Source organism: Poecilia reticulata, chromosome 12 (assembly GCF_904066995.2).
Source record: "Poecilia reticulata chromosome 12, P_reticulata-male-v2, whole genome shotgun sequence".
Classification (NCBI taxonomy): Eukaryota; Metazoa; Chordata; class Actinopteri; order Cyprinodontiformes; family Poeciliidae; genus Poecilia; species Poecilia reticulata.
Window position 1 is genome coordinate 24,596,806 of NC_088841.1, and position 27,765 is coordinate 24,624,570.

At 40.8% G+C, this 27,765-nt stretch overlaps 1 protein-coding gene across 1 annotated transcript; it reads left to right on the forward strand.

Moving 5' to 3' along the window:
• The first annotated feature begins 699 nt into the window (after window positions 1–699).
• On the forward strand, window positions 700–27,765 carry LOC145554135 (uncharacterized). The gene is made up of 14 exons (XM_081613524.1): window positions 700–1,360; window positions 2,020–2,151; window positions 2,305–2,418; window positions 8,458–8,536; window positions 8,694–8,922; window positions 9,066–10,860; window positions 18,577–18,750; window positions 18,955–19,128; window positions 20,797–20,970; window positions 21,175–21,348; window positions 21,541–21,714; window positions 22,184–22,357; window positions 26,500–26,546; window positions 26,694–27,765. The coding sequence occupies exons 2-14, from the start codon at window positions 2,063–2,065 to the stop codon at window positions 27,221–27,223; spliced, it is 3,927 nt and encodes a 1,308-aa protein (XP_081469650.1). The 5' UTR covers window positions 700–1,360; window positions 2,020–2,062; the 3' UTR covers window positions 27,224–27,765.

The window sequence follows — 27,765 nt, forward strand, 5'->3', positions numbered from 1 at the left end:
GCAGGAGCTATGGGATAATCATGAAAATGGGAGACAATTATATACAATTCAAAGGAATGTTGGAGATAGTAATTATCTGAGTGGAAGGCGGAAAGAGGAAGTAGTTATGTCTTGACTTAGAATTGGACATTCAAGACTTAATAGTTCGCTCTTTAAAATAGGAAAGCATGAGAATGGGGCTTGTAGTTATTGCAATCAGGTGGAAACAGTGAAGCATGTCTTGTTAGAATGTGATAAATACTTAGAGGAACGCCAGTTTTTAAAGTTGTCACTAAGCAGGAAGAATATAGGACTGTCTATGATTAATCTATTAGATAATAAATCAAATTATGTTAGAAATCTTTTATTTAGGTTCTTAAATAACACTGGGTTAATGAATCGTATTTAGAATATGGCCAAGTATGTGTGTATGCCAGTGCATGCTCATGCACTAATTCATGTATTAATGAGTGTGTTAGGATGTGGATTTGCACATCCTACACATCATTGAAAAAAAAAAAAAAAAATTTTCCCTCTGAGATCTCTGATGACCACACTCCAGTCTGGTAGGTGGCGGTAAATGCACCTTAAGTTGGATGCCAGCCGCCAATAAAAAACAAAAGAAGAAGAAGAAGAACTACAAACCAGGTGAGCTGTTACGTCATCGGTTACGCAACATCCGTCACATTTACTTTCACTTTGAACTCACCTGGTAAGCCGTGGGTCCAGTCGTGTCTCTAATGTGTTTTCGCACTGCAAGGAAGTGAACGGAACGGCACGGGTTCAAAGTAGGGCCGACCGTGTTTGCATTAGAACTTCCGACCCGGTTCCACCCGGCTCCTTGTAACCACAGGAGCTGTGGTTCCAAACCGGGCTGCTTAGAGTCAGCAGCTGATTGGTTTAGAATCAGCTGTTGGTTGTTTTGCTGTCAGCCGTTGATCGGTTCTAGCTGGCTCTCACTAAACTGTTCTTACTGTATTTTGTAAAGAGTGGTCTTTTTAATAGTTATTATTTTTAATTTGCAATGAATTCCTCCCAATATTCTGCTGTTATCTGGTCCCATGATGAGGGTTTTATTTTCTCCGCTTACTCCCTGATGAATGAGTGCAGAACGAACTAGATCAGTGAACGAGGAAAGAGAAAGTTTTCCGCCGCATCTCCGAGGAAAAGGCTTCGGTCGCTACATCGGAACCATTATTTAGTTTAAAAAATAATGACGTCAGATACAGCTTCGATGCCGCCATCATTTATAAGTAAACACAACAGGGCTACGGTAGGTGGAACCGTTCCGAAGCGTACAATGCCGTTCCTTGCAGCGCGAAAATGGCTTAATTGTTGTTCTGGTGTTATTTTTCAATTCTTTACATCGTTTGAAGAAACTGTAAGTTTGCTTTGTTTCCTACTTGAACTTTGTACTCAGGAAATTTCCTGTTTTTTTCTGTTCTCTGATATCTGGTGAACAGGTTGACTTCTGTTTTCAGTTCAAAGTTTCATCTCTCTTCTGTTTGAAAGTTGATCTACAGGATTTTATTTTATCGATGATCTGGAATCAAACATGATGAACAAGCGGTTTCTTTTCTTCTCTAAACAAACACCATAATGATTTTATTTCCTGTTGTCATGTCTGATCTCAACATTAACGTCAAAAATACTTTCTTCCTTTCAAAATAAAACATTATGTTATTATTATTATGAAATATTAATGTTAAAGTGTTCGATTCAGTCAGATTATTAAATAGTCAATAGTTGAATCCACTTGTAGAGATTAATAATTATCTAAAATCCTTCTTGTCGTTCAGGTTGAATCAGTGAATGTAAATGTTGCTCCATGTCTCCATCTAGTGGACTGATGGTAGAAGTGCAGCAGCTGATGGCAGCTTCCTCTGCCTCTCTGCTGTCTGACTGCATTCACCTGACACTGATATGAAGCAGAGAAGAAGAGCCAATCAGAGGAGGAGCAGCTGATCTTTTTCCAGCACTAATGATGTAAAGGATGATCAGAGTTGATGTGCAGATGAATGATGTGTGTTTCCTCTGCAGGTGAAGCTAGAAAGTGTGTGTGAGCTGATGTGAATTCAGCAGCATGGATCAGTGTGAGGACAGAGAGGAGGGAGTCCCTCCCTCTAAAACCACTCTGTGTGGGGAAGATGAGAGCCAGAGCAAAGGTCAGAGGTGAGGTCACCATCTCTAACTGTCCACAGCCCTTTTCACACAGCGTTCACTATATCAGGCCAAAACAGACGTGATGATGAAGCTGCTGCTGCTCCTCTTTGCTGCTTCATCCAGACTGAACAGATTCAGTTTTAATCATTATGTTTCTGTCAGGAGCCGTAAGAGACGCAAACCAGAACCAGGGCCCAGCTGTGTGTCCTTTAAGAGCGACTGGTCAAAGGATGACTTCATTAACTTTAAATCTCATGGATCTCCACCATCAGAGAGGTGAGCTGTTTCTAACTGCTGTAACTGATCTGTATACAGGTCCTTCTCAAAAAATTAGCATATTGTGATAAAGTTCATTATTTTCCATAATGTAATGATAAAAATTAAACTGTCTTATATGTTAGATTCATTGCACACCAACTGAAATATTTCAGGTCTTTTATTGTTTTAATTCTGATGATTTTGGCATACAGCTCATGAAAACCACAAATCCATGTCTCAAAAAATTAGCATATCATGAAAAGGTTCTCTGAACGAGCAGTTAAACTGATCATCTGAATCAGCGAAGTAACTCTAAACACCTGAAAAAGATTCCTGAGGCTTTTAAAAACTCCCGGCCTGGTTCATTACTCAAAACCGCAATCATGGGTAAGACTGCTGACCTGACAGCTGTCCAGAAGGCCATCATTGACACCCTCAAGCAAGAGGGTAAGACACAGAAATTTCTGAACCAATAGGCTGTTTGCAGAGTGCTGTATCAAGGCACGTCAGAGGGACGTCTGTGGGAAGGAAAAAGTGTGGTAGAAAATGCTGCACAACGAGAAGAGGTGACCGGACCCTGAGGAAGATGGTGGAGAAGGGCCGATTCTAGACCTTGGGGGACCTGCGAAAGCAGTGGACTGAGTCTGGAGTAGAAACATCCAGAGCCACCGTGCACAGGCGTGTGCAGGAAAAGGGCTACAGGTGCTGCATTCCCCAGGTCAAAGGTCAAGCCACTTTTGAACCAGAAACGGCGGCAGAAGCGCCTGACCTGGGCTACAGAGAAGCAGCACTGGACTGTTGCTCAGTGGTCCAAAGTACTTTTTTCAGATGAAAGCAAATTTTGCATGTCATTCGGAAATCAAGGTGCCAGAGTCTGGAGGAAGACGGAAGACTGGGGAGAAGGAAATGCCAAAAGGCCAGAAGTCCAGTGTCAAGTACCCACAGTCAGTGATGGTGTGGGGAGCCACGTCAGCTGCTGGTGTTGGTCCACTGTGTTTTATCAAGGACCGGGTCAATGCAGCAGCTATCAGGAGATTTTGGAGCCATTCATGCTTCCATCTGCTGAAAAGTTTTATGGAGATGAAGATTTTATTTTTCAGCACAACCTGGCACCTGCTCACAGTGCCAAAACCACTGGTATTACTGACCATGGTATTACTGACCATGGTGTTACTGTTGGCCTGCCAACTCTCCTGACCTGAACCCCATAGAGAATCTGTGGGATATTGTGAAGAGAAAGTTGAGAGACGCAAGACCCAAAACTCTGGATGAGCTTAAGGCTATCGAAGCATACTGGGCCTCCATAACGCCTCAGCAGAGCCACAGGCTGATTGCCTCCATGCCACGCCGTATTGAAGGCTGCAGAAGGATTCCTGACCAAGTATTGAGTGCATAACTGAACATAATTATTTGAAGGTTGACTTTTTTGGTATTAAAACACGTTTCTTTTATTGGTCGGATGAAATATGCAAATTTTTTGAGACGGGGATTTTGGGTTTTCATGAGCTGTATGCCAAAATCATCAGTATTAAAACAATAAAAGACCTGAAATATTTCAGTTAGTGTGCAATGAATCTAAAATATATGACAGTTTAATTTTTATCATTACATTATGGAAAATAATGAACTTTATCGCAATATGCTCATTTTTTAAGAAGCACCTGTATATCTGTCATTGTGGCCATGCGACGATAAGTTATGTTGGGTTCTATTACCAGGGGAACATTAGACTAAATATAAAGCCCAGTTCACACTACGGGATTTTCAAAACCTGAGACCACTCACTAGCCGGATCAAATTGTAGGTATAAACCATTCGATCGGGGCTGATCGTTCAGTGTAAGAGGGCAAGAGCAACACATCTCACATGAACTGATTTCTCACCGACGTTCAGATTCCAGACAGAAAATGCAGTCTGGAATGCAGTCTGGAAAGAAAGACACTCCCGGTGAGATCTGGACTTTTTTTGGGGGGGATTTTTGGGTGGTACCACTCTTTTTTTCTCAGTTAATGGGGGGGGGGCTGACACTTTGGATTTTTCATTTTGGATTGGGACTTTGGATTAAGATGAAGAGTCACTACCGGGACTTTTAGTTTTTTTGATTATATGGAACTCTTTTCTGGACAATATTCGCATTTAAAAGGAACGGGAATTTTTGGACATTTAACCATTTGGGTTTCTTTACTGACATAAACTGAGTAATTTAAGTAATCTAACCCTATATTATTATGGAGTAATTTTTGGTTACTGATCTATTTATCAGGATAACTATTATTATTTCTTAGTTTGTGGTTTTTGTATTAAATCATTGTTGCTAAAAGTCAACACAATTTCCTATTCAGTGGTTGGCTATTTATTTTCTTGTCAAATTAAATGGTGTAATATATTTTACCTGATGCCTGTGACATATCCCCCTTGAGTGTATTGTGAGTTCCGCTTTAAATCAAGCTGAATTTTACAAGGCAAGTTACGTTTTTTCGTTTTTACCATTTGTGTGTTTAGATTGCTTTCTGTTCTGTTGTTTCTTTATGCTTGATTGGTTAATTAGTATTTCCTGTTTTAATGTTTACAATTACATTGAGAACAATGGGCACAAAATAATGGCTACAAGTCCAGTTAATACATTTTTAAGACTAGGCATTAAGTAATGTTTTACGAGTAAGCGTCAAGCTGACTGAAAGAAAATCATTAGGACCTACTTATACTTATGTTACGTTAAAGATGGACAGCTGAAAAACTACCGGAATCAACTGCGGTAGTAATTTCGCTCCAACTACTCTCCTTGTTATTTCTATATTCTTTGCACGAAATGTTTAAGAAACATTAATGTTGTTTCCACATATCATCTCCAAAGTCCACTGGACTTCGGGTTGCGCCGTGCTAGCTGTTTGGGATTTCCCTTTGTGTTTTCCCCTCAGAAAGGAGAGCTGCTTTCTGATTGGCTACCTGTCATATTCAACAAGCTGCGTTCTCGCTCCCAGTCTGGGAAAACTCCACACCCTGCGACAATCGGCTAAAACAACATGTTGAATATGTTCGATCTCAAATGGGAGCGATCCTGACATTCTACTGGACTCGATCAGTCATAACACACCACACACTACATGATGATTGGTTAAGATTATCGCAGGCAACAATCTTAGAATGCTGAACATTCTAAGATTGTCGTAGGGGCAAAATCGAGGCAAAAAATCATCTACTGGGCTTTAGATTATTTTATTTTAATATGTCATACATCAATAACATGTTCTAATAATCCACATGTTCCTTCTTAGAACATGTTAGATGGTCCTTAAGATAATCGACATGGTAATATTGTCTTCATTGGACTCCAATGACTCCAATAAAGTCCACTGAAGTTGGACTTCATTGTCTCCAATGAAGACCTTAAAGGTCTACTTAAAGATCTTCAGTGAGTAAAACAGGTCAGTTTAGATCCTAAATCCCTACCCAGAGCTTCTCCAGGTCCATCTAGTTAACAGAAATAAAAAAGTATAACTTCATTTTTATGACTCTTCTTTCATCCAACATGATGGATTATCAAACATTTTTAGTTTAAATAATGTCTAATGCGGATCTCATTCAGATGGTAGGGTAGCAGCATCAGAGTAGGGACCTAAAAGGGCTTAAAAGTATGATAAAGAATGCTGGTTCTATTCTGGGGATGACTGTGGAACCTGCGGAGATGTTGATGCAAAGGAGTATTCTTCATAAAATCAAGAAAATTATGGACAATCCTTACCATCCTCTTCATCACATTGTATTAGGAAGGCAGAGCATCTTAAGTCACCGACTTCTTTAGATTTACTGTAATACAGACCACCACAAGAGATCTTTCCTGCAAAAAGTCATTACAATATACATAAACACTTTGAAGACTTAATGAGTCACCACATTTATTTTCCATTTGAAATTAATAAAGTATTTTTGAATTTGAAGATTGAATTTTGAATTAAATGTGGAAACTGAAACAGTAAGCATTCAGATGTTTCAACTTATATTTACAGATGTTTGATCCATTAGCTACAGAAATCGGCTGATCTGTTCTAATGAAAATAAGATATCATATCTTCACATATCTTCATATGTGAAGATATGAAGATATCCCATATAGGCCTGTCATGATAACAAATTTTGCTGGACGATAAATTGTCTAAAAATTTATTGCGATAAACGATAATATTGTTTCAATACTTTTTGACACTGATTTAATGGAAATGACTAATAATGCCTGCAATTTCCTGCCATAGATAGATACACTTTATTTTCAAAAGAACACATAACACTGGAACTGATAAACTAAATAAACAAAACAACCAAAAACAAAAATAAAATGGATTCTCAGTATCCATTAACAAAAAGCGTACTTGAATAAAAACTAAACAACATAAAGCCAAAGTGGAAATAAATACTGCATTCAACCAAAAGAGTGCAGATTATGAAGTCTGTATACTATTGCCCTTCAGTAATCACTACATTTAAATAGAGAAGATGGGCACATCCGACCACCTAATGCAGTAGTTCACACTACATGATTTTTTGCCCCTATTTTCCCCTTAAGATAATCTTAGATCGTTGGCCGATCTAAGATTCTCGCTAGTGATTTCGTAACCGATCATCCTGCAGTGTGTGGTGGGTTATGGTAGATCGTCGTGGCCACTCCGATCTAAATCAGGATTTTTTCCCGATTGGGAGCTTAACGCTGAATGTGACAGGTAGCCAATCAGAGCGTGGATTCTCCTCCACGCTTTCTGAGAGGATATTACGGAGAGGATTCACAAACAGCTAACACGGCACAACACGAAGTCCAGCGGACATTGGAGATGATAAGTGGAAACAACATTAATATTTATTCAACATTTTGTGCAAAGAATATAGAAATGACCAGGAGAGGAGTTGGAACCAAATTACAGTTGATAAACCCGGTAACTTTTCAGCTGCTTTTTGTTAACGTGACATAAATAGGTTATAATGATTTTCATGACTCAAGCCGCATGCATCAAAGGTAGATTTTAGTAAAGCATTGATTAATGCCTGGATTTAAAATTAGTTAACTGAACTTGTAGCCATCATTTTGTGCCCATGTGGCTGGACACCACAAGGCACCATCGAACCCGATCGAACCATTATACTTAGGATTTCTGTCGGCTAATGTGTGGTCTTTCAGGTTTAGAAAATGGGCCAACAATCGGCCAACAACTTGTGTAGTGTGAGCTGGACATTACAGTAAGGAAATGAGGAAGGGAGGGTCAGTGGAGAGCACTGGAGCTGAGCCTTTTTTCACTCAGTGTCATCAATAGAAAGGGAAAAAAAGGCAGGAAGAGACGATAAAGCCGATAATTAAAATGAGGTCAATAGGTTTAATTTATCGTGCGATTAATTGATTTATCGCGACAGGCCTAATCCTGTCGCGATAAGTAACAGGATTAGGCCTGTTCCTTATCGCGAAGATGTATCTTCACAAGATATGGGAAGATATCTTGTGAAGATATATATGGGAAGATATATCTTCACAAGATGATGATGTTCTGTTGCTTCCTGGCTCCATGTCAAACTAACAGTGGGACACATTTCCACCACCAAATGGGGAAATACCTGGTAAACCAGTCTGGTCCATCAGGACTTGGATCCTGTATGCATTGTGAGATCAGTTCAGCAGGAAGGAAAGCTTCATGAAGTGGTTGGTGAGATCTGCTGGAACTCAAACAGACTGAGCTGATGTGGACCATCAGAGGTTCTGCTGGTTCTTAGCGGGATCAGCAGGAACATTAAATCTTTACAGCTACTTGGATCATCTGGTTAACTTCTCATATCCAGATATCACTTCATGGAACTTTACCTTCTGATTGTCTCTGTGTGGACAGATATAACCTTGAACCTTGTGGTTCATCTTCCTCTTTCAAACTTTGTTGTATTGTGCTCATGTGACACCATGATTGTTTTCTTAAATGACTTTTACTGTGAAACTCTTGGTGATTTCCTCTGTTCAGGTCTAGTATTAGAATCATGCTGGATGAATATTTCCTGCCTTCCTGATTGTTCCTGGTTCCTCCACAGAGTGGACCAGCAGAGCTCAGAGGTTCCCAGTGGTCCGTCTGCCCAGCAGCATCAAACACAGCTGAACTCCATATTTATGGTCTGTACATGAACAACTACTTTTCCGTGGTTCTTTTCACAGTCGTCTCCATGCTGCACTTTGTAGACCAGAGGACTGTCACTCTGTCCAACATCTATCTGGTGTTTGGCTCCATGATTTCAGTCTGATGTTTCCTTCATCTATTATTCTTTTCCAGCTGCTGGAGGAAAACGTTGTCACTTTTGTAAAGAACGAGTTGAAAAAGATCCAGAAGGTTCTGAGTCCAGATGAATCTGAATGTTCAGAGAGTCAGAGAGAGGATGATGAGGTGTTGGGAAATGAGGGTGAAGAGCAGAGGAGGAGCATCAGAGATGCCATGATGAAGATCACACTGAACTTCCTGAGGAGGATGAAGCAGGAGGAGCTGGCTGACCATCTGGAGAGCAGTAAGAGGATTTCTACAAAGATTTCACCTCATGGATAAATAACACATCAACTATTGTCTGAAGAGATGGAAGCACGTTGATATAAATCATCTTCAGAAGATGGTTTTGTTTCATTCCTGATCTTACTTTTTGTGTTATTTTAGAACATCTTGCTGAAGTTTGTCAACATCAACTTAAATATGGTCTGAAGAAGAAATTCCAGTCTGTGTTTGAGGGGATTGCTAAAGCAGGAAGTCCAACCCTTCTGAACCAGATCTACACAGAGCTCTACATCACAGAGGGAGGGACTGGAGAGGTCAATAATGAACATGAGGTCAGACAGATTGAAACAGCATCCAGGAAACCGCACAGACCAGAAACAACAGTCAGACAAGAAGACATCTTTAAAGTCCCACCTGGAAGAGATCAACCAATCAGAACAGTGATGACAAAGGGAGTGGCTGGCATTGGGAAAACAGTCTTAACACAGAAGTTCACTCTGGACTGGGCTGAAGACAAAGCCCACCAGAACATCCACTTCATATTTCCATTCACCTTCAGAGAGCTGAATGTGCAGAAAGAGAAAAAGTTCAGCTTGGTAGAACTTGTTCATCACTTCTTTACTGAAACCAAAGAAATCCGCAGCTTTGAACACTTCCAGGTTTTGTTAATCTTTGATGGCCTGGATGAGAGTAGACTTCCACTGGACTTCCACAACAAGGAGATCCTGACTGATGCTACAGAGTCCAGCTCAGTGGATGTTCTGCTGACAAACCTCATCAGGGGGAAACTGCTTCCCTCTGCTCTCCTCTGGATAACCACACGACCTGCAGCAGCCAATCAGATCCCTCCTCAGTGTGTTGGCATGGTGACAGAGGTCAGAGGGTTCAATGACCCCCAGAAGGATGAGTACTTCAGGAAGAGATTCAGAGATGAGCAGCAGGCCAGCAGGATCATCTCTCACATGAAGACATCACGAAGCCTCCACATCATGTGCCACATCCCAGTCTTCTGCTGGATCACTGCTACAGTACTGGAGGATGTGTTGGAGACCATAGAGGGAGGAGAGCTGCCCAGAACCCTGACTGAGATGTACATCCACTTCCTGGTGGTTGAGACCAAAGTGAAGAAGGTCAAGTATGATGGAGGAGTTGAAACAGATCCACACTGGAGTCCAGAGAGCAGGAAGATGATCGAGTCTCTGGGAAAACTGGCTTTTGATCAACTGCAGAAAGGAAACCTGATCTTCTATGAATCAGACCTGACAGAGTGTGGCATCGATATCAGAGCAGCCTCAGTGTACTCAGGAGTGTTCACACAGATCTTTAGAGAGGAGAGAGGAGGGCTGTACCAGGACAAGATGTTCTGCTTCATTCATCTGAGTGTTCAGGAGTTTCTGGCTGCTCTTCATGTTCATCTGACCTTCATCAACTCTGGTGACAACATGATGGAGGAAACACAAATGTGTATGAAGTCTTCATTATTTAATAAACTTAAACTAAACTATCTCCATCAGAGAGCTGTTGACCAGGCCTTACAGAGTCCAAATGGACACCTGGACTTGTTCCTCCGTTTCCTCCTGGGACTTTCACTGCAGACCAATCAGAGACTCCTACAAGGTCTGCTGACACAGACAGGAAGTAGCTCACAGACCAATCAGGAAACAGTTCAGTACATCAAGGAGAAGATCAGTGAGAATGTGTCTGCAGAGAAAAGCATCAATCTGTTCCACTGTCTGAATGAACTGAATGATCGTTCTCTAGTGGAGGAGATCCAACAGTCTCTGAGTTCAGGAAGTCTCTCCACAGATAAACTGTCTCCTGCTCAGTGGTCAGCTCTGGTCTTCATTTTAGTGTCATCAGGAAAAGATCTGGATGTTTTTGACCTGAAGAAATACTCTGCTTCAGAGGAGGCTCTACTGAGGCTGCTGCCAGTGGTTAAAGCCTCCAACAAAGCTCTGCAAGTACACAGATTGTTGTCCTTACAGACAACAATGTGTCTGTGTGTCTGTAAGGACAACAATCACAATATCTCGCTCAATCACAAGCGTGATGTTGTGATAAAATAATAAACAATTATTTTAATTTAATAATTGTTACAAAGTAACTCCGTTAACTGCATCGCTACACAGCCGTTGGAAAAAGACACATCCATTCCAACCAGTCTCCTAGCGACGGTGAATTGATACTGTCTCCCTCCGCAACCGCGTCAAACTGTAACAGAACTAGTAAATGGCACACACACAAAAAACACAAAACAGTATTAATTTACATCAACTATTTCAACAAAATGGCCTGTGTGCCACACTCTCCCCCTCATTTAAGAAATTGTCTATGACATTTAAAAGAGCATTTAACATCACCTATTGACCCTTTACTGAAAGTAAATTTATAAGTAAGATACTTAACGACATTCATTACCCTCATATTAACGTAATAGTGTCCAACACTAATGGAGGGTGTTATCACTTGGATTACAAATTTCCAATTATAAGTAATTCCACATCTGTTCAGATCGTCTCTCTAGTGAAACAGAAACTTAATTTCGGCCACAGTTCTTTTGTTCTGATACCAGTCTTTTGTCTTGAAGGGGCAGTCAATACATTTTCTTTGGAGAGTTCATATAATCTTTCTCTTTTGAATGCAGTTCTTGAACCTATATACAATGTCTCTAACTTGGTACTTAAACACCTGGAATTACCCAGATTTGCCAAAGTTCTTTACCGGTTGGGATCATACTCACTGGTAGATTTTAACACCCCATCATGGTTGGCTCACCCAAAGCACAATAGGTCAGCATCCTGGGACTGCGACTTTCTCTCTTTGGGTAGCCGGGTGCAGGTGGTGGGACAGCTAGATCCTCTTCTTCCTCAGAAGATGTTTCTGCAGATGGCTCAGGAAGATCCGGGTGCAGCTCCATATCTTGCCCCCATATTCTTCCTCTGGTATGTTGCCCATCCATTTAGCCTGAGATTTATTCACTTTCAGTGCGTTGTCTTGGTCAGGCAGGTCTGGTGTAAATGGTTCAGCATTTGGGTTTACACTGACAGCTCGGTGACCACTGTGGTGAGCAGGAGGAAACCGGCATACTAGCTCAATTTCCTCATCCCTCTCACTGTCTGAAATGTCTTCTCGTTGACAAAGACAACATTGTATTTGGCTTCATTTTTTTAAGTCCTTTTTGTAATTTTTGAGTCTCTTTCTGTGTTGTCAATTTTCAGATTGTCACAGGGGAGCAGGAGGTTCATATGCAGCACACAACTTCTGCCACCTCCTTCTGGTACTACTTCATACACTGGGCTGATATCACTTCTTCTCTTTGTGATGATGTGCACTTTATCCTCCCAAAAGGATCTAAGCTTACCAGGACCTCCTCTCTATGATAAGTTGCGTACAAGCACACTCCCCCAGGCTGCAGGTCAGCTCCATTAACTATTTTGTCATATCCTTTTTTTCCTCTGATTCACGGGTGATGGTTTTGTTTGCAATCTCATAGGCCTGCTGCATTCTGCATTGCCAATCTTTAATATACTCAGCATATCTTTGTTTCAGCATTGCTGTGTTTCATTCTGCTGTATGTTAAACAGGAGGTCTATTGGCAGACGTGAGAATCGTCCATAGAGGAGATAATACGGAGCAAAGCCTGTGGTGTCATTGCGGGTGCAGTTATATGCGTGCACCATCTTACATAACAACTTTTGCCAGTCAGCCTTTTGCACACTTGTGAGCATGTAGAGGATAGACAGCAGGGTTCTGTTAAAGCGCTCCACTTGTCCGTTACTTTGTGGGTGGTAGTGTGGGACCCTCGCACATGACAACACTTCTGCAATTAAGCCATCAACTGATTTTCAAATTCCTTCCCCATGTCGTGGTGGATTTTCTCCGGGAAGTCAAAGCGAAGGGCTTTGACTTCCCGGAGTCATCAAATGTTTTTTTCCACAACTGTTTTTGCAGATTTGCTCTTTGTGGAGTAGGCCTATGCAAAATGAGTGTAGTGATCCATTATAACCAGAATATATGTACTCATAACCATGCTTATAGGCCTCTAGATGCAGAAAATCAACAGTTCAAATGGACATGTTGTCACAATGGGCATCAGTGGTGCTCTGGCTTCCCTCTGGTTGTTTTGACTTTAGACACTCACACACGTGGGTCACAAAATGTTCTGTGTCTTGCTGCATTTCTGACCCAATAAAACTTGTCTCAAAGCAGATTCAGAGTCCTTTCTACCCCTAAATGAGCCATCTCTTTGTGTAATTCTTGAAACACTAACAGATGATGTTCTTTTGGAAAAACTAGCTGAGACTTATTTCCTGCTTTTCTGTACAAGATCCCATCATCACTGATATACAGTTTTTGCCACTGCATCAAGAGCAACCTGACATCTACAGGCTTGATTTTCACCACTCCTCTGGGGGGGAATTGATCTTGACTTTTAAAATACATGACTCGCTCAATGAGAGGGGTCTTTCTTTTGACTTTCTCTGATCTGTTCTGGTGTTAGTGGGGCAGGCAATGTAGGTGAAGATGCACTTACTAAGTCCAGTGTGTTGATGTGAGCTGTGGTTATCCAGACAGATGGAAAGCACAGTCACTCCCTGAATTGATGCACTAATCACATCCTGAGTCACTTCCTCTGTACATTGCTGCAGTAAGTCATTTATGTCCAGTGGCACGCGAGAGAGGCCATCTGCATCTGTATTGTGTTTGCCTGGTTAATATTTAATGATGAAATTGAAATCTGGAAGTTGGGCAACCCACCTGTGGCATTTAACTTGGCCGTGGTGAGAATGTAGGTTGGGGTTATTATCTGTATACACAGTAAAGTGAGGTGCATGATACAGATAATTTCTGAATCTTTCACATATTGCCCACTTAAGGGCTAGAAATTCCAATTCTCCGGAATGCATGTGATAATTTTTCTCAGGTTGGGTCAGTGTTCTTGATCTGTACCCGATCAAGAACATTGATCTTGATCAGTGTTGATCTTGTGAGATCTTGATCAAGATCAACACTGGATATTGATCTTGACAACCATTCTAGATGACAACCATTTTGTTATTCTGTCTTTGACATAGAACAACCCTTCCTGGGAAGTACCAACATACAGAATAAATGGTTGGGTGAGGTCGGGATACCCAAGGATGGGAGGCTCAGTGAGTTTGTCAAAAAGTGTGTTTATTGTCTCTTGATGGTTCTGTGTCCAGTGAATGGGAGTGTTTGATGGGAGGTTACCTTTATTTCTTGCAGTGCTGATGTTCTGCCTGGCCTTATGCTTTCCTGATGGTGGATTTTCAGGTTGATTTTCAGGTGGACTGACCAGAAGCTGGTAGAGGGGCTTAGCTATTCTGGAGAAGTTTGGTATGTTTGTTCAATAATAGGAGAAAAATCCAAGCATTTTTCTCAGATCTCCTACAGTTGTGGGGGTTCTCTCCTTCAAAGCTTGAACTGGAGCCACTTCTGCCGGATCCATCATATAGCCCTCACCAGAGACAAGACGCCCCAGAAATCTCACTTTTCTTTTGAACACCTCACACTTATTTGGGCTCAGCTTCACTCCATGCTTCTGGTATCTTTGCAACACAGTTCTCATGTGGTTGAGATGATCCTCAAAACTTGGGCTGTGAAATAAATTATTATCCAGATCCAGGGCTGGCATATCGCATCCCTTAGGGCTGGCATATCACATCCCTTAGGGCTGGCATATCACATCCCTTATCACATCCCTCCTGGTTGGAGAAATGCCAACCAGACATTCCTCCATCCTTTTTTGGAACTCTGCTGGGGCAGCACTCAATCCGAAGGGGATTCTGATCCACTGGTACAGACGCCATGGTATTATGAAAGCAGTTAAGGGCTGACTTTTTTTCATCCAGAAATCCATGATGGTACACTTTCCCCTGATCTAATACAGAGAACCAGGAGAGAATCGAGCATGTATCGAATCCGGGGAATGGGGTGGCAGTCAGGGACAGATTTTCTGGTAAATTCCCAGTAGTCACAGCACAACCTCAGCGCCCCATCTTTCTTTCTCACACACATCACTGGTGATGTATATGGAGAATGTGACTGAGTTATCCAGCCTCTATGCAGTAGATCTTGAAGGTATTCTTTAACTTCCTGATGTAATGGCTTGGGAACTGACATTTGTTTTCTTCAATGGAATAGTGTCATGCAAAGTAAAATGAAGTTTCAGGGAGTGATTTAAACCTATGTCATCTTCATCATAAGTGAATACATGACACTCTTCTCTCACTATCTGACTCACAGTCTGTCTTTGGCTTTCCATTAAATGGCTGAGGTCAACTGGAGGATCCCAGTGTGTTGGCTTCTGTTTTTCTGCCTTGCTTTTGCTAATCAGAGACTGTGTTGGAGCTGGCTTTGTTCTGGGTGAAGTGTCATCTTTTTGTTGTTCATCATCAGTAATGTTCGACTGTTGTGCATTTACAGTATATGCTATCTTTACTGCGTTAGATGGCTCAGGACTACACACTGATGCAGAGTAACATTATACTTATTGGTGTTGCTGACCATTGTCTGGGCAGTCTGGACAGTTACAGCAAAGGCTCCACACACATTTTGGATGACTTCAGGTTTTCTATTAGGGTAGGGTGTGTTTTGTCCAAGCACTTCCTCTATAACAGGGGTCCCCAAACTTTTTCCTGTGAGGGCCACATAACTTTTCCCTTCTGTAGTGGGGGGGCCTGAGTCAGTTTGTAACAGTGTGACGATTGCAGGAGTGCTTAAATGTAAAAATGTATTGTTTCCAGAAAGCACAATCAAATAACCCTCTCTGGGTTCTTCACAGAACAAGTCAGAAATAAATAATAACACTATTAATTAAATAAATATTAACCGAATAACCCTCTCTGGGTTCTTCACAGAAAAAATCCAGGAAGGATTATAGTCTGCATTTCCCCAACTATGAGCCACCGGACTATAAGCCACAACCCCAATTTTTTTTTTAAATAAACCAGTAAACATACACATATAAGCCTCAGATATCTCTGGCGCTCCAGGTTTTCCACAACAATGCAGCAGCAGAGGGTGGCGGACACCCAAAATTAGAGTCATACCAGTTCAATTGAATATCACATTTATTATGGTTGAAAAAGAAAAGTTGCCAAGTTTAGAATTAACTGAACTGATTACGGTAGTTTCTGAATGGTAACTGCAACAGTGAAAGTGTTGATCCTTCGTGTCTGCTACTAGCATGTGCTAAATGAAAATGGGTGCTTTCTTCTTCTGCTTCTTCTTCTTCTGCTTCTTCAGATTTCAATGGCAGCTTGCATCCATTATTGTTCCATTACTGCCATCTACTGGATCCTAATATCTATACCTCAAATTCTCATAATGATCCCAGTATTATTTAAAAAGAAATGAAAAATCTTCTTTTTCCCCTAAATGCTATTTAACTGATCATCAACATTCTCAAATTTCAAATTCCCATTAAAACCTAATTTCGTTTTAATGGGCACTTTCTTCTTTTATTTCAAATTTTGACTTCCAGTGATTCACTTCCTGCTACAGAGGTTGAAGAAAAATCCACATATAAACAGCTTATAGTCCGGAAAATACGGTATATGAAAAAAAATCTGAATGCTCTCTGGTATTGTTCAGGGGGCCGGACCAAATGTGGAGGCGGACCGGACAACTGCTCTATAACATTGTAGCCAATTATTGGTTGTTGTGCCACACTGGGGTCACTTGACACAAGCAATGGTACCAGCAGGCGTTCTGCTGAGAGTGAGTCTTTACCCAGTCTAAATTCTGTCTGATGTTTCTTAGTAAATTCCACTGTTTCCAACACAAGTTTATTTAACTCTAACATTTCAGCCTTCAGGCCTTCGATGAGTTTAGTTGTTCCTGCTTCCTGTTCTGTTTCACGATTTTTCTTGGCCCCTCTCAGTACATCTTATGTTATTACTGTGTCCCCTAGCTCACCTCTCGTTGGAGGTTCTTCCATGGAAGGAGGTTGAAACTCATATAAACATCCTTCAGATCTCAGTTCATTTACTTTTGGGAACCTATTCACTGCACCTTTCCTCAGCTTCTTCTGTCTTTCTTGCTCCAAGTTTGAAGCTTCACTCGCCCGCTCTATTAGTACCTCATCTGATACTGCAGGATTACTCAGGTAAGGTTTTAGTTGGAATTTTACTGCATCGCTTAGTAGTCCTGTGTCAATGGATTGAAGAAATCTCCTTTGTATCAGTTCTGGGCTGAATTGTTCACTTTCATACTCTTCTTTTGATTTCCAGAGCATTTGTTCTTTCAGTTCTATAGCTCTAACCAAGAATTTCTGTGCGGATTCTTCTGTATCTTGTGAAATGTTCATCAGGTGATAAGGGAGGTCAGAGGAAGAGTCAACTTTAAAATGGCTTCTTAGGATAATTTTCAGAGTGGACAATGTCAGTCCTCTTTTGATTTCCAGCATCTCTCTCAGATGGAGCCCTGGGCTTAAGGCACACAGGACTGCTTCCACGATCTCAGTTTCTGAATAACCATTCCTCTGCACAGATTCAATTTGGTTGATAAGGCTCATATAGGACAATTTATCCCTCTGACCAGCTTCTCCAATCTGTCCACAAATCCAAAATTCCCACCTGAGGGTCACTTCTGGTATTTGAGGTGATGGAGCCTTTGTTATTTTCCTCCTGTAATTTGTTGTACTCGACTTTTAGTGAGTTTAATTCACCTTCATCAGCTTGTGTCTTTTCTGGTTTTCCGGCATCCTCCAACGTCCAAGATTCCATGAAAGTGATTAAATTCTGGAGAAACTGTTGAAACAATTCAGGTTCTTCCTCATTTCTGATATCGTCCAGTGTTCTCTCTGCTAGTCTGATTAGGGAACACCAAGTTTGGCTAGTAAACCCTCCTGAAGGTTCATTACTCTTCATGCATTTACAGCTCTGACTTCTCTAACATCAGCAGCGTTCTACTCACTTCGTCACAAAGGTGTTCCATTGGTAGCTTCTCCGTCTTCGTTTCTTCTCGTTTGGATTAGTTACATTTATTTGAAACTCCTCCTGTCTGGCTGGCCTGGCTGGCCAAAAATGTAATGGTGACAATCAAGCGAGATGTTGTGATTGAGGTCGCAACATTTTAATTTAATAATTGTTACAAAGTAACTCCGTTAGCAGTATCACTACACCGCCATTGGAAAAGACACATTCGTTCCAACCTGTCTCCTAGCAATGGTTGAGTGATACTGACCCCCTCCACAACTGTGTCAAACTGCAACAGAACTAGTTAATAACACACAAAAACCCCACAAAACAGTATTAATTTACATAGACTATTTCAATAAAGTGGCCTGTGTGCCACACATTGTTTCCTCAATGTTTTTTGTGGGTGATGAGTACAAGAGAGACTGCCTATTGTTGACCATTCTTTATGCTTCAAGTTAATGCAGCAAAAAATCCTCTTCTTTCTGTTGAAACTGAAACTGGATTAATGTAGTTCATTGTAGAATTTAATAGTTCTCTTGCCAGTCACCTTGTTCCCTGTAGTGCAATTCCTCAAGCCTGAAGGCCCAAGAATAGAATGAACCAGTTAACAATAATGTTGTGAAAATATGACATTTTATTCAATCTGTCTAGGAAAAATGTTCTTTGCAAAGAAAAATATAAATGTTCAGGAATTGCTTACTAACAGATTTTTCTGCATGTATCTCCAGACTGAGTAACTGTAACCTCTCAAAGAGAAGCTGTGAAGCTCTGTCCTCAGTTTTCAGCTCCCAGTCCTCCAGTCTCAGAGAACTGGACCTGAGTGACAACAACCTGCAGGATTCAGGAGTGAAGCTTCTCTCTGCTGGACTGAAGAGTCCCAATTGCAAAATGGAGACTCTCAGGTAAAATATTCCTAATTTTTGGGAAACTATTTCTGTCCATTCATTGTTATCAGAGATTATGTCAATATTATTTTAGTAACATATGTAGTTGTAGATTCTTTAAACTTTTCCAAGAAAAACATCATTGACTGGAAAGAAAAACATACATTTGATGGTTTATTGACAGATTTTTCTCCCTGTCATTAATAACTGGACACTCCTTAGACTGAGGTACTGTACCCTCTCAGAGAGAAACGGTGAAGCTCTGTCCTCAGTTCTCAGCTCCCAGTCCTCCAGTCTCAGAGAACTGGACCTGAGTAACAACAACCTGCAGGATTCAGGAGTGAAGCTTCTCTCTGCTGGACTGAAGAGTCCAAACTGCAAATTGGAGACTCTCAGGTAAAATATTCCTAATTTTTAGGAAAGTATTTCTGTCCATTCACTGTTATCAGAGATTATGTAAATACAGGTCCTTCTCAAAAAATGAGCATATTGTGATAAAGTTCATTATTTTCCATAATGTAATAATAAAAATTAAACTGTCATATATTTTAGATTCATTGCACACCAACTCAAATATTTAAGGTCTTTTATTGTTTTAATACTGATGATTTTGGCATACAGCTCATGAAAACCCAAAATTTCTCTAAAAAAATGTGCATATTTCATCTGACCAATAAAAGAAATGCGTTTTAATACCAAAAAAGTCAACCTTCAAAGAATTATGTTCAGTTATGCACTCAATACTTGGTCAGGAATGCTTTTGCAGCCTTCAATGTGGCGTGGCATGGAGGCAATCAGCCTGTGGCACTGCTGAGGTGTTATGGAGGCCCAGGATGCTTCGATAGCCTTAAGCTCATCCAGAGTTTTGGGTCTTGCGTCTCTCAACTTTCTCTTCACAATATCCCACAGATTCTCTATGAGGTTCAGGTCAGGAGAGTTGGCAGGCCAACAGTAACACCATGGTCAGTAATACCATTGTCAGTAATACCAGTGGTTTTGGCACTGTGAGCAGGTGCCAGGTTGTGCTGAAAAATGAAATCTTCATCTCCATAAAGCTTTTCAGCAGATGGAAGCATGAAGTGCTCCAAAATCTTCTGATAGCTGCTGCATTGACCCTGCCCTTGATGAAACACAGTGGACCAAAACCAGCAGCTGACATGGCTCCCCAGACCATCACTGACTGTGGGTACTTGACACTGGACTTCTGGCCTTTTGGCATTTCCTCCTCCCGCTGTTTCTGGTTCAAAAGTGGCTTGACCTTTGACCTGGGGAATGCAGCACCTGTAGCCCATTTCCTGCACACGCCTGTGCATGGTGGCTCTGGATATTTCTACTGCAGACTCAGTCCACTGCTTCCACAGGTCCCCCAAGGTCTGGAATCGGCCCTTCTCCACATTCTTCTTCAGGGTCCGGTCACTTCTACTCGTGCAGCGTTTTCTGCCACACTTTTTCCTTCCCACAGACTTCCCTCTGAGGTGCCTTGATACAACACTCTGGGAAAAGCCTATTTGTTCAGAAATTTCTTTCTGTGTCTTACCCTCTTGCTTGAGGGCATCAATGATGACCTTCTGGACAACAGTCAGGTCAGCAGTCTTACCCATGATTGCGGTTTTGAGTAATGAACCAGGCTGGGAGTTTTTAAAAGCCTCAGGAATCTTTTGCAGGTGTTTATAGTTACTTTGTTGATTCAGATGATGAGGTTAACTGCTCATTCAGAGAACCTTCTCATGATATGCTAATGTTTGAGACGGGGATTTGTGGTTTTCATGAGCTGTATGCCAAAATCATCAGTATTAAAACAATAAAAGACCTGAAATATTTCAGTTGGTGTGCAATGAATCTAACATATGACAGTTTAATTTTTATCATTAAATTATGGAAAATAATGAACTTTATCACAATATGCTAATGTTTTTGACGATCTGTATTATTTTAGTAACATATGTAGTTGTAGATTCTTTAAACTTTTCCAAGAAAAACATAATAGACTGAAAAGAAAAACATACACTTAATGGTTTAATGACAGATTTTTCTCTCTGTCATTAATAACTGGGCACTCCTCAGAGTGAGGTACTGTAACCTCTCAGAGAGAAGCTGTGAAGCTCTGTCCTCAGTTCTCAGCTCCCAGTCCTCCAGTCTCAGAGAACTGGACATGAGTAACAACAACCTGCAGGATTCAGGAGTGAAGCTTCTCTCTACTGGACTGAAGAGTCCAAACTGCAAATTGGAGACTCTCAGGTAAAATATTCCTAATTTTTGGGAAACTATTTCTGTCCATTCACTGTTATCAGAGATTATGTTAATGTTATTTTAGTAACATATGTAGTTGTAGATTCTTTAAACTTTTCCAAGAAAAACATCATTGACTGGAAAGAAAAACATACATTTGATGGTTTAATGACAGATTTTTCTCCCTGTCATTAATAACTGGGCACTCCTCAGACTGAGTGGCTGTAACATCTCTGAAAGAAGCTGTGAAGCTCTGTCCTCAGTTCTCAGCTCCCAGTCCTCCAGTCTCAGAGAACTGGACCTGAGTGACAACAACCTGCAGGATTCAGGAGTGAAGCTTCTCTCTTCTGGACTGAAGAGTCTGAACTGCAACCTGGAAACTCTCAGGTACAAAGTTTTTAATTTGGGTGAAACCAGATTTTTGTCCATTGCCTGCTATCAGAGATTATTGCAATTATATTTAATTAGTAGATTCAGTTGGTCATTCTTTCAACCTTTCCAAGAGGAACATTGTTGACTGCAAAGAAAAACGTATTTTGAATTATTAATGATGATTTTTTTTTCCCCCTGTCTCCTCAGACTGAGTAACTGTAACCTCTCAGAGAGAAGCTGTGAAGCTCTGTCCTCAGTTCTCAGCTCCCAATCATCCAGTCTCAGAGAACTGGACCTGAGTGACAACAACCTGCAGGATTCAGGAGTGAAGTTTCTCTCTGCTGGACTGAAGAGTCCAAACTGCAAACTGGAGTCTCTCAGGTAAAATGTCCTCAATCCTGGAGAAACCAGATTTATTTCTGTTGCCTTCAGAGATGGTGTAAGTATTATTTCACTACTAGATTATAATAATAACAACCAATGATTTACTGCACCATATCACAACTCTTGACAGAAATATGGGTAGTTTTTTTTTACTCCAGGCTGAAAGAATCAACAAGAGAGATATTTAGAAAGGTCGGGCTCAGGCTTTGGCTGATAGTGTAGCTGACAGATTGCTGTAGGTGCACAAATGAGCATTATTGCAGATCCTTCCTCAAAACGTTTAGACTTTCTCATCCATTCTAAATGAGACAATTGTTGATTTTCATCACTTACAGAATAAAATATTATTTTTAGTATTTTATGTGATTACCAGGTTAAGCATCAGGTTTTTTTTTTATAGATGACCACTTCAGACCTACCTCAATGTTCTCATCTTCTCATCATGTGATGAATTGTGTGTCTGCAGCTTGTCAGGCTGTTTGGTCTCGGAGGAAGGCTGTGCTTCTCTGGCCTCAGCTCTGACCTTTAACCCCTCCCATCTGAAAGAGTTGGACCTGAGCTACAATCATCCAGGAGACTCGGGAGTGAAGCTGCTGTCGGCTGGACTGAAGGATCCAGACTGGAGACTGGAAGCTCTCAGGTATGGAGGAACCTGCTGCAGGAGCAGAGAAGGTCTGATAGAGGAGGAAAAGGAGAAACGACTTTAGTCAGTCTGATGGAAAACGTTTAGTTTGAAGATAAATGTTTTCTTTGCTAATTAAATATTTAATTTGGAACCATTTCATTTATATATGAATGAATAACATGGTGATAATATGACACAACATTCTAAACCTCTTATTTTCTTTTATGTCCGGCTTAATAACTCAATTTATTGTTGTCAATAATTGGCTGTGCTCATTTGCTTCCAGGAATTTGACTGTCTAACTTTGCAAGAATGATTCCATTAAAAACAGATCTCTATAATGCTGCATCTCTCAGAGCAACACATCTTCACATGGAGTTGATCTATGGAGGCCTGTGGAATTTTATTCCATTCCTCCTGGAGTGCCACAATGTTTCATTTGCTTTGGCAAGTACGCCAAATTCGCAGCTCTGTAGCACCACTGAACATAAATAAAAAGTAAATTGTTTTGATAACCTTTAATGAAAAGTCACATTTTTGATCACTTTTAAAGCCCCACCTCCTAACTGCATACTGAACAAAAATGAAATCAATAGCTCTAAATTCCTAGGTGGAGTTTTTTAAAGTTTGAAGTGTCTAAAAGTAACAAGTGGCCAAATTTTTCCCTTTTGACCCAAAATGGCCCCCTACTTGCACATTTTAGGCATCTATTAAGAAGTTAACAATGGCCCTTGACTAAATGTTATATTTCAGTTGTTGATTCTGTGTTGCATGACTGTGTTTTTGTGTACACTAATCAAAAATATAAACGGCCCATGTCAAATATAATAATTTTATGAGCTTTTGGGTTACGCAATACATACTCCTGATCAAAATCTTAACACCAGTCAAAAAATTGCAAGAATTTGCAATTTGCACTATTGGATCATAAGAAAACCTTAAGAGCTTCACAATGCTGTAGAGCTTCACAATGTTAAAAGAAGAAATCAGCGTAAGAGACAAAAACTTTTGAGCGGGGATTTAATTGAAAACTGCATTTACACTCAAACATGATTTTTTTCAGCTGATCAAAAGTTTAAGACCATAGTTCAAAAAACCCTGAAAATCCCACAAACAGAAATCAAAGTGTCAAAAAAAGGACTCAGTAATGAGTAGCTCCACCATTCTTGTTGATGACTTCAAACAATCGTTTAGGCTTGATGCCAGTGTTTCCAGGAGGCTAGTGGGAATGTTGCTCCAAGTGTTGAAGATGGCATCACAAAGGGCAGCCACTGTCTGGAACTGATGTCCATTTTTGTAAACTTCCCTTGCCATCCATCCCCAAATGTTCTCAATTGGGTTTAGATCCGGGGAACATGCAGGATGGTCCAAAAGAGTGATGTTATTCTCTTGGAAAGAACTCCTTTGTCAGACGGGCATTGTGAACTGCAGCATTGTCCTGTTGAAAAACCCAATCATTACCACACAGACGAGGGCCCTCAGTCATGAGGGATGCCCGCTGCAACATTTCCACATAGCCAGCTGCTGTTTGACGCCCCTGCACAACCTGAAGCTCCATTGTTCCATTGAAGAAAAACGCACCCCAAATCATGATGGCGCCCCCACCACTGTGCCGTGTAGAAAACATCTTAGGTGGGATCTCCTTGTCATGCCAGTAATGTTGGAAGCCATCAGGACCATCAAGGTTACATTTTTTTCTCATCAGAGAGGACAACTTTCTTCCACCTTTCAATTTCCCATGTTTGGTGCACCCTTGCAAAGTCCAAACGGGCAATTTTGTGGCGTTGAAGAAGACGTGGCCTTTGAAGACATTTTTTGTTTCTGAAGCCCTTCTCTCGCAGATGCCGTCTGATGGTTATTGGGCTGCAGTCAGCACCAGTAATGGCCTTAATTTGGGTAGAGGATCATCCCGTGTCTTGACGGACAGCCAATCGGATCCTGCAGCTCAGAGCTGGTGAAATTTTTTTGGTCTACCACTTGACTTTTTTGTTCCATAACCCTCAGGATCATTTAAAAAATGCAAAATGACTGTCTTACTGCGTCCAACCTCAGCAGCGATGGCACTTTGTGAGAGGCCTTGCTTATGCAGCTCAGCAATCCTACCACGTTCAAAGTCGGTGAGCTTTTTTGCTTTTGCCATCAGGAGGTCTTGACAGTGTAAAGACTTGACAGAAAATGACATGGAATCCAGATTTTTGCACAGCTTTTGGCTTTTAAAGACTATGTTCTTAAACTTTTGATCAGCTGAAAAAAATCATGTTTGAGTGTAAATGCAGTTTTCAGAAAATTTCCTGCTCAAAAGTTCTTGTCTCTTGCACTGATTTTTTCCTTTAACATTGTGAAGCTCTTAGAACCTTCTTAAGAGCCAATAGTGCAAAATGCAAATTCTTGCAAATTTTTTGACTGGTCTTAAGATTTGATCAGGAGTGTATAGAGAAACTCAAAATATATTTTCATTAATTATTGATTTTTATACTGGCATTGATAACATGATGGTATGGACATTTGTAGCAGATAGACAGTCCTTTGAACATGATAGGAGTCAGGTTGAGGAATTAGATTTTCCAGGATCTTGTGTGTCCTTCAACTGCATCTCTCAGAGCAACACATTTTCACATGGAGTTGATCAGTTTGTCTATGATGGCCTGTGGAATTTTATTCCATTCCTCCTAGAGTGCCACACAGAGCTGACCCACATTAGCTGGAACTGCAACATGGTCCCAGACACACCTATCCAAAACACTCCAAAGATGCTCTATTGGGGACATTTCTTGTGAATATGCAGGCCAGTCCAGAACTTCATTGTCCTCTGTTTGGTCCGATAATGGACATTGAGCCATGCAGCTAATGCTCTAGTGGACATCCCTACATCCAAAATGCCAATGGGATGCTCCCACATAACTTGCAACATCTGAGGCATTATGACTTGTGACAAAATGTAACATTTTGGGTGACCTTTTATTGTTCCCAGCCCAACGATTATCCAGCTATTGCTCGTTTTGTCTGATCACCTCCTGGACATGTTCCACCCATGCACTGAGTAAAAAAACAACTCGCTGACTAATGCTCACCGACAGCAAATTGGATTAAAACATATACACAAACGAAGAGAAATATTACTTTTGTACATTAAAATGGCAGCAAATGCTCATTTACAGTTTTTAACTACACATTGTAACAATATTTGCAGTTAGATTTCCATGATGATCTACAGGGGACAGAAAAGATTTTAAAACAATGTGGTATTGTTTTAAAATCAATCCAATATTGATCCAACATTTTAAACATTTCAAAGTAAGGAAATCCCTTGTTTTCCAGAAAGAAGGAAGAATTGCTGTAAATGATGTGAAAAAAGTAGAAATGAGAGCAGATACTTGTTTAGATAAAAGGTTCTGATAAATTTACTGAGAAAGATAAAAAGACAAGATCAAACTGGATCAGCATATCCAGATGTGCACAAGTTCTGGATGTGCTGATCCAGTTTACTTTCACAAGCCATTACTGCAGCTGCTGGATTCAGGAAGCTGCTTCTTCTTCTTGGTCTCATTGTAAATGTGTGCAGCGCCACCTGGTGGTGCTGGTTGGTAGAGGACATGCTGAAAGGTTGGAGGTGTTTGTCAGAGGTGTGTGATGATGGAAGCCTCTCCCTGGTTTGTGAGTCTGAGCTCAGAGATCAAATCTTTGGTTCTTATTGAACTCTTTGTTGAATGTGATGCAGCTTCTCCTTTTTAATGTTTCAGCAGCAGGGCTGTTTAGTATTTCATTCCTTCATCTGTGTGTGGGAGTGTGGATGGAGCAGGTATCCAGGTGTTGATATCAGAGTTTAGATTAATTGGATTTTAATGCTGATTATTAAATCAGGTTGAGCTTCCAGAAATGTTTCCTTAGTTTCCTGATGTCCTTTTAGGCTTCAGTGAGTTTCTTCAGGTTGTTACTGAGGGATTTCCTTTCTCCTCTCTGTTGGAGCTTTTCCTGTGTTTGGAGAAATGAGTTGTGCTGCAGCAGCACCAACTGTCCTTCCTACATCCACTGCAGTTTGCAATCCAGATGTTGGACTGTTCCTGTCTCAGTGGAGGACAATGTGTGTCTGAGAGACATGTAATGTCCATGTTTGCTGCTGAAAGAGACTGATGGTCTGACCCCCCTCCTCCTTTCAGGGTGGAGCCTGCTGGAGGCCGATTCTTGACACCAGGTCTGAGGAAGTGTAAGTGTGTTTTTCATCTGATTCATGACAACAAAGCAGCTCACATTCAACCATCTTCAAACTGTCACATCACTCATTCAGGATCATCATCAAAGATCAATAAATGATCAATAACTGCAGCTGGATTGTGTTTGTTCTCTCCATCAGATTCCTGTCAACTCACCATCGACACAAACACAGTGAGCAGAAACCTCAAACTGTCTGAAGACAACAGGAAGGTGACATATGTAAAGGAGCTTCAGTCATATCCTGATCATCCAGACAGATTTGATCACTGGTATCAGCTGCTGTGTAGAACTGGTCTGACTGGTCGCTGTTACTGGGAGGTCGAGTGGAGAGGAGGAGTTTTTATATCAGTGAGTTACAGAAAAATCAGGAGGAAAGGAAACGGTAAAGACTGTAGGTTTGGAAGGAATAATCAGTCCTGGAGTCTGAACTGCTCTGATAGTCGTGGTTACTCTGTCTGGCACAATAACAGACAAACTCGACTCTCCTCCTCCTTCTCTGTCTCTAACAGAGTATCAGTGTATGTGGACTGTCCTGCTGGCATTCTGTCCTTCTACAGAGTCTCCTCTGACTCACTGATCCTCCTCCACACCTTCAACACAACATTCACTGAACCTCTTATTCCTGGATTTAGGCTCTGGAGTTCTGGTTCCTCAGTGTTTCTGTGCTGATTTGAGTCTTAAGAGTCTAAAGATTTTTCTAATGTTAGAAAAAAACTCACTGCTTAAAAGATACTTCAGTCTTTATACGTCTGTTTCATTCATAAATATGTTTTCATGTATGCAAACTGTTTCTTGGGGAAGCTCTTCTACATGATTCTTTTGAAATGTCTTCTTTTTCCAGTCCTTGGAAGCTGGGATTATTCCAGGATTATTCATAGGATCCATGTCTTGCTATTTCTTTTTCAGCCAAAGATTCACAGTGAATCTCAAGATGTTTCTCTCTAGATTTCTTTTCCTTCCATTCATCCATCAGATTTCTTTGAATTTACTCCAGTTTTTCTCAATACTGGACATTTCTGTTTCTCTCAGCTCTTATTGTCTGAAATATGTCTTGTATACAAATGTTAAATGTTCCTTTTGTATATTTTCTTAAGATATACTTCATGTTTCTAGTGAACAATACATGTTCTTCTTTGGCATTTGTTTCATTTGCTGCTCATCCTGTTCTGTGCCTGTTTAAATATCAATAAAGAATTTTCTTCCCATCTCAA

What these genes read in the sequence shown, in the direction of transcription:
- LOC145554135 (XM_081613524.1), top strand. Translation starts at nt 2,063, where the DNA reads ATGGATCAGTGTGAGGACAGAGAGGAGGGAGTCCCTCCCTCTAAAACC. An exon ending in TGCAAAATGGAGACTCTCAG is followed by an intron (nt 18,751 to 18,954) that starts GTAAAATATTCC and finishes GACACTCCTTAG; the next exon opens with ACTGAGGTACTGTACCCTCT. An exon ending in TGCAAACTGGAGTCTCTCAG is followed by an intron (nt 21,715 to 22,183) that starts GTAAAATGTCCT and finishes GTGTGTCTGCAG; the next exon opens with CTTGTCAGGCTGTTTGGTCT.